The sequence below is a fragment of the Camelina sativa genome, chromosome 7, assembly GCF_000633955.1.
Source record: "Camelina sativa cultivar DH55 chromosome 7, Cs, whole genome shotgun sequence".
Classification (NCBI taxonomy): domain Eukaryota; kingdom Viridiplantae; phylum Streptophyta; class Magnoliopsida; order Brassicales; family Brassicaceae; genus Camelina; species Camelina sativa.
Window position 1 is genome coordinate 24991918 of NC_025691.1, and position 11665 is coordinate 25003582.

The 11665-nt window shown below is 30.0% G+C and overlaps 2 protein-coding genes across 3 annotated transcripts in view; both read right to left on the reverse strand.

Moving 5' to 3' along the window:
* LOC104702459 (extensin-3-like) overlaps positions 1 to 240 on the reverse strand; it is an 8459-nt gene extending 8219 nt beyond the window's left edge. Inside the window, exon 1 of one of the 2 annotated variants that reach the window (XM_019227864.1) lies at positions 6 to 240. In XM_019227864.1, coding sequence (XP_019083409.1) covers positions 6 to 203 — 198 coding nt within the window. In that variant the 5' untranslated portion in view covers positions 204 to 240. The other variant, XM_010418316.1, reaches the window with a different exon arrangement.
* LOC104702460 (nuclear speckle RNA-binding protein A) lies at positions 9082 to 11103 on the reverse strand (the record flags this gene model as incomplete). The annotated part of the gene is given in 6 exon segments (XM_010418318.2): positions 9082 to 9553; positions 9859 to 9940; positions 10054 to 10115; positions 10207 to 10468; positions 10560 to 10693; positions 10932 to 11103. Coding segments are annotated over 6 exon segments (735 nt in total). The 3' UTR covers positions 9082 to 9455.

Consider the following 11665-nt stretch of genomic DNA (forward strand, 5'->3'; position numbering starts at 1 on the left):
TAGTCCTTCTTGGGTGGGGGAGGAGACTTGTAGACCGGAGGGGGAGAGTAGTGCTTAACTGGTGGTGGAGGGGATTTGTAAACCGGAGGAGTGTAGTGTTTGACTGGTGGAGGAGGGGAAGAGTAGAAGTAATTTGCGGTGGTTTGAGATACAAAAGCAAGGGAGAATGCTAAGATAAGAAAAGAGGCCATTGGTGACCCCATTTTGTTATGTGTTTATGTTTGTGTTTGATGCTCTTACTCTCTTCCCTTTGCATCCTTTATATAGCTTCTCAATTTTACATTTAATCCCTTTTTTTACTACTATCTCTCATGGTAGTAATTTTGTGTCGTGTCTAAGTAGTACAAAAAAACGAAGAAGATATTTAATAATACAAAGAACGAAAATGAGTTTAGTCTCCCTCGGGCTTCATTATTGATTTATCTTTATATATCCCTTATATTATTTTTGGTCGTCTTTGATCGACATGTTCTGCATGTTCCGAACATACAAAATCAAATATAATATAGACTATAAAGCACATTGAATGTGAAGCTAACAGAATTTTACCATGTTATATGTAATATGTTAATGGAACCCCAAACAAAATTAAAAGAATTGATCGAGAGCTTAGATCATGGCCCCAAAGATCTTAATTGTTATATGAGATGATTACACATTTCTTTCTGAATATGGGAAATCCGTAAAATGTAACAATTTTATTGCATTTAAGATCACATAAAATCTACCTTACTTTAGTTTTCTTTTAACAAAACGTTTACCTACCTATAGAAATGAAGCCATATGAATTAATGCCATGGTGTGCTTTCATCAAGTACCCAAATATGTATTTACTAGAATTGGACCTGTACTAGAGCACATGTTAACATTTATTTATTTATTTTATAATTCTTATTTAAAGTATTATATATATGATTGTTTAATTTGTTTTATTTTTTTTTTGCTCAAACATTATGCCATGAAATCATATGTTGAATATAACTTATGAAAATAACATCTATTTTGTAAGATCTATTTTAGTAGATCTAGATTTTGATCCGCGATACACTGCAGTTTAAGTTATTTGATAAAAATATTAATTTTTGTTTGTTAATTTTATTTGATTTGTTTAGTTTTTAAAATTATATATTGTATTTTGATTGTTAATTATATGACTTAACCTACACTATACCGCATATTAATTATTTTGTTACAATATGAATTAATCGATTTAATTAGATATGTCTATTAATCTAATATTCATATCGTTAACAAAATAATGAGATGATATTTTATCCATGTAGCACCGAATTAATGACATTTTAAGTTTCTATTAATATCTACTCAAACATGTCTAGCCATATAACTCGTCGTGTGATATTTTAATTCGTTGTACACCGCAGAAAAATCATCATAAAAATCTAAATATATTTTTAAAATTTAATATGTTTTAAGAAAGTTTTTTTTTTATAGAAATTGAACTACTTGTAACATTTGAACCTCTTATAAAGTTTAAATATTATTAATATCTTAAACAGTTATAAAAATTAAATGTTTTAATAATTGAAATATTAATAATCTTTAAAGCTTTTAAAAAGTTCACAAAATAATGAGATGACATTTTACCCGTGCAGCACCGAATTAATGACATTAATTTTCTATTAATATCAACTCAAACATGTCCTGCCATATAACCCGTCATGTGATATTTTAATTCGTATATATTATTAAAATTTAAAATGTTTGAATAAATTTTATTATTTTAGAAATTGAAATACTTATAATATTTGAACTTCTTATAAAGTTTAAATATTTTTCATATCTTAAACATTTTATAAAAAGATAATGTTTTAATAGTTGAAATATGAATAATCTTTAAATTTTTTAAAAAGTTATACATTTAAATTTCTAAAGTTATGAAAAGTTGAAATTCTTTAAAATAAAGAACCATAATAAAATGTATAAATTTTTTAATTTCAATGTCTGATAAATCAAGGTTTTTGCTCATTCGTATTCAGAATCATTTTGGTCTCTTTTTTATTAATATGACTTTGAATCTTTACCTAGTTTTCTTAGGTGACGTAAGGCATTTTTTATATTTTTTTATTCATCAGTTGAGTAATATATGTCTGTTTAAAAAAAAAAATTAATTACATCATATGCAGAAAAAATCATAAATTTTATTAACTAAATATATTAGATAAAAAATCAAAATAATTAAAATATAAAATAAAATAAATGTGAAAGAAGAATCACATATTTTTGTTTTAATTAGGTTGAGAGATTTTATTATATTTTAAATGTTACTATAATTGATTTATATGTTACTATAATTAACTAAATCCATACTATCCTTACTTACCAAAAAACAGACTAACCCGTATATTATGATACACCTATGTCACAAGTTTATAACAAAAAAATTATAAATATATCTATTATATAGTCTATAAAAAAATGTCGTGTACTTCCGTTTTATTATATAGGGGATTTTCTTAGGTGATGTAGGGTATTTTGTATTTTTTTTATTCATCAGTTGAGTAATATATGTCTCTTTAAAAAAAAAATTACATCATATGCAGAAAAAATCATAAATTTTATTAACTAAATATATTAGATAAAAATTAAAATAATTAAAATATAAAATAAAATAAATGTGAAAGAAGAATCACATATTTTTGTTTTAATTAGGTTGAAAGATTTCCTTATTTTTTAAACGTTACCTATAATTGATTTATATGTTATTATAATTAACTAAATCTATACTATCCTTACTTACCAAAAAACAGACTAACCCGTATATTATGATACACCTTTGTCACAAGTTTATAACCAAAAAATCATAAATATATATATTATATAGTCTACAAAAAAATGTCGTGTACTTCTGTTTTATTATATAGGAGATATATTTGATGAATTAAATCTATCGTGACAAATTATCTTATCATTACACGTTCATCATATCTTTTAGAAAATTTTCATTTTATTCATCGCAACCTACAAATTTTATGTCAGATATTATTAATTTATTAAGTAGCTAAATAAAAGAAAACTGTATATACAGAAAATAAAATAAAAATAAAAAAAGAAGCAACGCGTTAAAGTCATAAAGATATAGGCGGCCAAGTTGACTATAGAAGGAAAGGAACATTGAAAGAGAAGGTTGTCATTGTTCATGTACTGGATTCTCTCTTGTACCGGTGACAGTCAGTCAATCTTTTTGTTTTTGGGTTTTTGTTTCATTACATTTGTATAACATGTTTCTTTTGTCATTACTCTTGTTAATCCGCCATCTCTTTATGCATGTAACTGTTAATTAGTCTACATTACATCAATTATAAATACGTAATAAGATCAAAGACAAGATAAATAATTTACGGTGAATTTTGTTTTAGCTGCTTACTAGTGAACGATGTATACAACTCAACGAGAAAATGTCATAACGTATATACATTGTATATTTCTTTTTTCATATAATGTTAACAAATTGGGAGTTATATATAATATCACGAACCGGTGTTGTATTAGTAATATATAAGGAGAGGTGGATAATCCAATTTAAGGCCAAAATTTCTTCTCCAAAAATAGGGTAATAAACTAATAACACCGAAGCTTGGTCAATATAAGATAAGACTATATATATTAACATTTTAGATACAAGAATTTTTAAATGGGATTTTTTGGTTTTGATTTTTATCAAATGGGTAAGTAGCCAGCTGGATAATGAAATAGACAAATCAACAACTTAACATTCTATATAGTATTTTTTTCTCTAAATTTGACTATTTTGATTAGGCGTCAAAAGTTATATAACTAATCTTGACAATTTTCATAAAGAAGAAATCGACCTCAAACGAAATTAATATAATCACCGTCAATTAATAATTTAGACCAAGTTAATTTAATTTAGGGTTTGTTATTTTAACATAATACTAATGTTTGAATAAACAAATATTTGTTCGAGGAAGAACATACGAAAGATACAATACGATTTATTTGTTTATTACTTTATTAAGTAATGATTCGAATAAACATAAATCAAGAATTTGATTGTTCGGTTTTTCTTTCTATCGAATTAAACTTAGGAATGAAAATACACCCAACAACTTAACGTGTTGTGGATTAGATAACTCTACCTCTGTTGATTGACACTCAACTCTTTTTGTAACCTTTTTTTTTTATTTCTTTTTTTGGCAAGGTTACAAACTTTCTAGGTGGCTCTTTTGTAAACCTCAAACTTTTCATTAATATGAATATTCACATTCCTATCAAAAAAAAAAAAAACTTAACGTGTTGTGACGATATGTATGTATTAAGTTCAAATTTGTTTTATCCAAAAAAGTGGCAGCTTAGGAGATGAAACATCGTTTGGTGATTCAAAGTCCAAGCCAATAAAGGTAACAAAACGCAAAATGGTATTTGATTGATAATCTTACGCGACCTACGTATGTCTGTGATGTGGTAGCTTATAAGGTTCATAATAGCTGTATGATTTTTTGTTTTATTTTGTCAACAGAACTGGTTGATTTTTTTTATTTTATTTTTTTTCTCTTTGGAGATAAGATATATAATGTATTAATATCAATAAATTACCAACTACGTGTCGCTGAATTGATAAAAGATATGAAATGTATGAAAAAGAAAGAACATACATTGATCAATTGAACCATATCAAGTGTTACTATTCCCTGGTAAACACCTATGGAGTTTATGTTTGTCGTAATGCACACTTTGCTCAACGTTACTGTGTTTCACTCAATGAAGAATAAAATGTGTTCCAATAAATCGGACACAATTGGATTCACTTATTTTATATATTCTTACATATTTCTTCACATGGACATGGAATGTGTTAAGTATTGTCAACAACAAAAAATGTAATGTTTTAATCATTATGTTTTTCTCTCTTCCAGTGAATGTTAAACACCTCAACTCTTCAGTTTTCTCGACAAACAAGTACGAAACTGTCTCTCCTCCATTAGTGATCTTCTCGGCCGCAAGTATGATGGAGCGCTTCGACTATGGGTTGCATCAAAACTACATAAGACATGTTTATAGTACTTGATCTAAAATCATTCTTTTTAAAAATAATTTTTTCATTCAATTCAGGCTCTCATTCGTTCACAAATCGTAAATTAGAATGTTACCAAAAAAACAAGAAAATCGTAAATTAGAAACTCATTATATTTACATATAAATAAACTCTATACCTAAAAAAGATGGTCAATACTCAATAGACAGTAGTTTTGTGTTGCTTTCTCCTTCACTCATTATTATATTAAAAACTACGTGCTTGAATTTTCATAATAATGATCTACCAAACAAATCAATGACTTTAAAGCAAAAATTCCATGCAAAAGTTAAAGAAGTGAAAAAGTCTTAATTTTTTCCTTTAACATGGCTGATTGATTTCTCATTAAATAACTTGGGTTAGAACTGTTAAAGCTGGTGAAAAGGCTCCCTCCATTACCGGAATGTTCACCTCAACAGTTTATTTTTATTCATTAATGGTTTATTTTGTAATGAATCTTGATAATATGTTGCAGTAATTTATAACGTTTTAATTAAGTATTGAAAAACCTAAAGTAACATGTTAATGATCTTCGATCCTAAAAATTATATAGCTCATAAATTTTTAAGAAACAAATATTTATCTAATATTAATTATCATTGCAATGTGTGAATGCATGAAACTGAAAACTTCTGAATTACCAAATTCATATATCCGTGTGAAAGCACTGGAAGGGGTTGGTAGACTTCATTTCTTCCTGGGGGCCGCAAGAGGGCTGCTAAATACGTCTTTCTGTACAATTTTTCGTAAATTATCCTTTTATTGATTTTGTCTCCTCTCGAGAAAAACTCGTCCCTCTTTTAAAATTTTAATCCCTCAAAATGCATATATAATCGATTAATTGCTATTACTCTAAATATGTATAGAATCAGAGTTTCCTAGTTGCTGGTACTTACCATAGAACAATACTTTTACCTTTTTTTGTTGTAGTTGTTAAGGGAACAGTTTTTCTTTCAGTGTGAAAATTTCTCCAAATTAGGTAATAAACCACAAAGGATAGACAGATATTCGAGAATAATATTACTATTAAGTTAATAATTTACAGTCATAAAAGTCTAAAATTTATAAGTAAGTTGTGAAAAGACTTGCGATAGTGAAATGCACTACATGTACAAATCTAAGTAGGTACTGACTAGTGACTATTAAACCAAAACCCAACGAAGTGTTTTTGTGTTTATGGATATTAACTCTCATTTTTTAATTTTTTTTGGTTATACTCCCATTGGGTCCAAACTTACACAGTCTGAACTAAACTTAATCGAAAATCCCAAATGAATACTTCCCAAACTAACCTACAAACTAAACAACATTTTCTTCCATTGCAATATCTCAATTAAAATAAAGGTATAAAACGGAAACTAATTTGAGAGTGTGAAAATTACACGTAAAAAGAGCGGAAAATACATAAATACTATTCGCTAACATGATATTATACATCTTTTAACTTTGCTAAAGGAAAATGGTGTTTGTTACTAACTATAAAAACTTTAATATGTTATGACTACAATAATGTTGATTTGGTAAAAAATAGGTAGATGGAGATCCATCTAAATCAATATATATTCTATAAAATTCACGAACAATTATTTTCTCATAAAAATTCATGCATCTCTTTTTCTTCATGGAAATAAACAATTCAGCAATCTCCTTGATAGTCTTTCGTCGTGCCAAACAACAAAAACAAGAAGAATTATTGGATAGTGTAAACGAATATGTTAATCACCGACTATGAAAAGTATCCAAAAAGACACTACCTCAAACTCAATCTCATTAACTTTTTTTTTTCCTGTAAAAACTTGCCAATATTGAAAAAATTAGAATGATGAAGGTGGATATAAAAACGTGTAGCGTATACATTTTAGTTTATATATATTCAAAAGTAGTATCGTTTCTGGAAAAAAAGTTGAAAAGGAAACTAAAACACATTCGTCTACGGTAGATTTTGACAACCGACATGGAGACTTGGCCATACGTTGTAATGAACATGTTTAAAAGCGTATCGTAGTATCAAACTAAGTATATATGAATAAGTGATTAATTAGAATCCGAAGATACTTAAGTTGTTTTTGTCTAATATTAAACTTTCCAGCTTTGGTATCAAGAGTCAATTAGAACTCTATGATTGAGGAGACGACTAAACGAATAAAGATATATGCTTATCTTTGAATGCTAGCGAGTTAAAATATTTGTTCCAAACTAGTGGCTAAACAATACTTTAAAATACTGTCAACGGTATTTTAGATATATCGTGACTAGGCGTATTTGTTTATAAATCTCAGCAGTAAATGTGGATTAACATCGTGAAGGCTATGAACCTATGGTTCTCGTGAGCACGTTGAAGCATTTCGTATGAAACATTTAATTGTTAGAGGACAAAACTTACTTCGCATTTTTCTTGTTTCTTGCCATTTTTTTGTTTCTTTTAATCTATTGTTAAGTGATCAGCTTATTACAGACGGACGTGTGCTGTACTGGTCAGCTTACTACAGAAAAGCAAAAAGATCATACAAGTTTTGTCTCTGAAATCACTAAATATTGCTCGTAAAAGGAGAAAAAGAAAAAACATCCGACTGATGTGGTAACTAGGGTTCAGAAGTAGAAAACCGTGAGACGGTGAGAGAGGGACACAACAAACATGAAAAATGTTTGATATGTACTACGAAAAGTGACGCGGAGGAAAGCATCTGCCTTCGAATATACGTTTTTTGTGGTGTGCATATATGATTTTTTGGCAAGAGATTAATCATTTTTTTCCAATAAAAAATAAAAACAGTAAATGATTTTTCTGTGTGTGTTTAAATGATTTCTTTGAAAAGTAAGTAACAACATAAGTAATATATACTGTATTATTTTTGTTAACACTACTAATCTATTGTTGTTATGTAATCAAAATCCTTGGTCGATTTTATGAATTACAAGTGGAGCTATATGTGTGGGATGGTAGACTTTTGACGTTAAAACTAAAAGACCAGTTTTATTTTCTGATTAAAAGTAGAGCAATTTGTCGAGTGGTAGATCTTATATTCTCATGATAGAGACATTCTAATTGTACAATACGTTTATTATAAGTTGATCAAACGAGTACAACGACGAACTAATAAAACGATATGATAAGGAAAATTTTTAAGGTGAATATGATGAAATAACTATCAAACGCGAAACGTTCAAATTTAGTTTTGTAGATTAGTATTTTAAACAGACACACACACACACTATAATACCCCTGTAATACTAGTTGAAAAGATGAGCATATGATATGTAATACCATTTACCAAACTTTATTGGTCTGTCTAATTCAACTGTTATAAAGTTAGTTATTTACAATTACATAAATAAAAACTAGGTAACAATTCGAAATGTAAATTTGCTCGATCTCATACTCACTATGTCAGATATCATCCTTTATTATTCGGTTTTTACGTATTTAAAGCTTCGGTAGCGGTAAATTGATCGTTTTATTCTCAAACTAAATTTCATACACATTTAGATGTATTTAGACATCAAATTCCTACCAAGTCTAGAACGAAGAGAAATAAACTAATTGTAATAGTAGTAAATCATACTGCTATCAACATCAAACCGGTAATCGATATGATGTTTTAAGTCGAAATTAGAAAAGTAATCCACAACCCCGAAAGTAAATAATAATACTAATCACGTCTCTCTCTTTCTTTTTTTTTACGTGGTCAGAAACATTACAGTTTCCACAATCAGACAATATATGTGACATAATTCAGACCACAAAAAAATGATTTAAATAAAAGTAATCAATCTAGTATAAACATTCATCTCAAAATAATAAAAGTCTTCCCCGTTTACATCACCCACAAACGCGTCTCATAAACAAAACTTATTGTCAAAAAGGGAACTGAAACAAAACCATTGTTCTTTTCCCAAGCAGAAGAGAAGACAAAAGGAGAGAGGAAGACAAGTCAAATATATGAATTGAGAAAGAAAGAAAAATAAAACAAAAAGACTTGTGGATAAAGCAGAGTAGAGCAAATGTAATGTTTTATTGATATTAGCCAGAGATAATCATCTTCATATAAATATTCCATAGAAGAAAATAAACAAGAATCAATTCATATGTAAAGCCAATCTTTTTAGTAATGAACATGTGAAATTAACAACACAATAACAGGACTCATGTGCTAGGAAGGGAACAAAAAGTATATATATATATATGTTATAAGAGCCTTTTTAAGGTTCTATTATTACCTCATATTCTACAATCTCCGCGCATCTTTGTTTCTCTCGAGTCTTGACTCAGGTTTGCTTCAACGATACAAGTGATGTAATGTGCGGTTTAATTCAGTTTTCTACGGATGGATGATCTTTCCGCTAGACAAGATACAATAAACTACCATTTGGTTGATGAACCACAATGTCCCTGAGTCAGCCATCACCTTCTCCCTCGTTGTCCTGGTCTTGAACCTGGTTTTCTTGAAAACTGGAGCCGTAGGAACTTGGAATCAGGCTCGTTTTCGTCCATTCGATAACCTGTGAAATAGGTTGTCAAGAACATTAAGGTTCAAGCGCATAGCTTCTTATAAGACGAGTTTATGGTTTAAGGATTATGGCCTAGTTTGAAGGCATATATAGCCCATAGTGTGTTATGGCATATGATGTAGGGTTGTGCTTTTCGAAACCAAACTCACTGTATCGTAATATGTAGTAATCGGAAGACAACCAAATAGAAAAAGATTCAAACTACTAACACAAACTTAAAATACAAGTGATCCAAAAGCCAGGAAAACAGTTAAAAAAAAAAAAAAAGTGGCAAGAAAGAGAAGCTTATCGTTTACCTTGTAAGGTGCTCAGAGCAGTCGCTGCACAGGCAGGGGTTGTAAAATCAACAAAACAAAGAACAATAGGATCTCCATTGCGCTGCATTGCCCATAAATGAGAAATACTTCAGTACGTAGGTTTATCAAAGTAACAAGATGATTCTTGGGTAAGCGATTTCAACAAGACCCTAACTTTGAAGCATGGAATCTTACATGTTTGGAGTCTTTGGTCACAAGTCTCACTTCTCTATATCCTAAAAAAGGTCGAAATATATCTAGACCATGGTTAAGGACAGTAAAAATAAATGGTTTCCGTCAAGTTAGTTATAAGGAAATATCGGTTTCAATTAGCATCAAATAGGATACGAGCTACTTCCCTCCTTGAGCAATTAGGAGGAAGTCCTTCAACATATAAAGTGTTGGATGCATCTGGAGGTAGAGGTCGTTCTCGGTTACGCCTACCAACAGATTCTGGTGGATCAAAACCCATAGCATGGCCATTTGGACCATGTTCAAGAGGAAGAACTCCACCACGTCTCATCATAAAATCATCAATGGTATGACCGTTACCTCCTCCTCTTCCCATGGAAACAGAACCGGCTTCTCCTGATTGCATTGAAGGAGTTTGCTTCAAGAGAAAAAAAAACTTTTTTCAGGACAATAAAGTAAAGAAAAAAAAAAAAAACAATGAACCAAAAATGAATCAACAAGAATGGTACCACGCTTTGGAGGTATCGATCATAAGCTGAACCAATAGTTCTTGTATCGGGAACATCAAGATCCTCATCCCGCGGATAATAACCACCACCACCATGCATCTCATGGCCTGAAGTCATTGTAGATGGTGGAGCTTCTACAAGACGGTAACAAAACCTTAGAATTCACCTCTTTTCATTACTCAAATCTCAGGATTCGTAAGCTATTTACAAAATTCATTACTCAATCTCAGGATTCGTAAGCTATTTACAAAATCCTCAAAATATCTATGTGCTTCTTATACTCCCTATGATTGATGATACGATCAAATTGCTTAATCATATCCTCAGATTTACAAATTGGGTATTAAGAGAAAACGTGAAAGGAAAGCTTACCGAAATCGGAACGGGGACGTTTCGGAGGACCACTTGGAGGATGCTGATGCTGTTGTTGTTGTTGTTGTCTCTGCTGGTTCCAGTACCCATCCGCCATGGAAATCGAAGCTACTAAATGGAAAATTAATAAGGGAACAAAAAAAAACAAACCCTAATTTCAATGAATAGATTCGATTCGATTCTATCTGGATTTGATAGAAGAAAACCCTAGCTTGCTCCTTCTTCTTCTTCTGCTCCAAAGCTCTCTCACGAAATCAAAAATTTCTCGAATCCTTCTTGATTACAATTTTCTTCTTTGTGTGTGTAATCACGATTGATTTCGAATTTTCTGATTCTTTTTGCTCTCTTTAAAGATCCGAGTCTTGTAGACCCGGCCCGTTTTATTGACCCGATATGATCTCAATTTTCACGGTTTAACGGCCCGCTAAACCAACTTTTTCAGGCCCATATGACCTGAGCTCGGTTATGGTGTATCCAGGATCCCGTTTCAATCCAACTTCTGATTTCAAGATGTCCAATAATATGTTGCTACATGCATGCATTATGTCGTATATGTGGTCATGCATGTTAATTTAATAATTTTGCATAGTAAGTGATCAAACAACTAAATCATGTCTGTTTTGTAGTTAACAGTAAAAATGATAAGTTTTGGAGATAACAGTAAAAATTTGATTTTTGCCTATTATGTACTAGACTAGCAAATACATACAATTTAACCGACTGTATAAAACAAC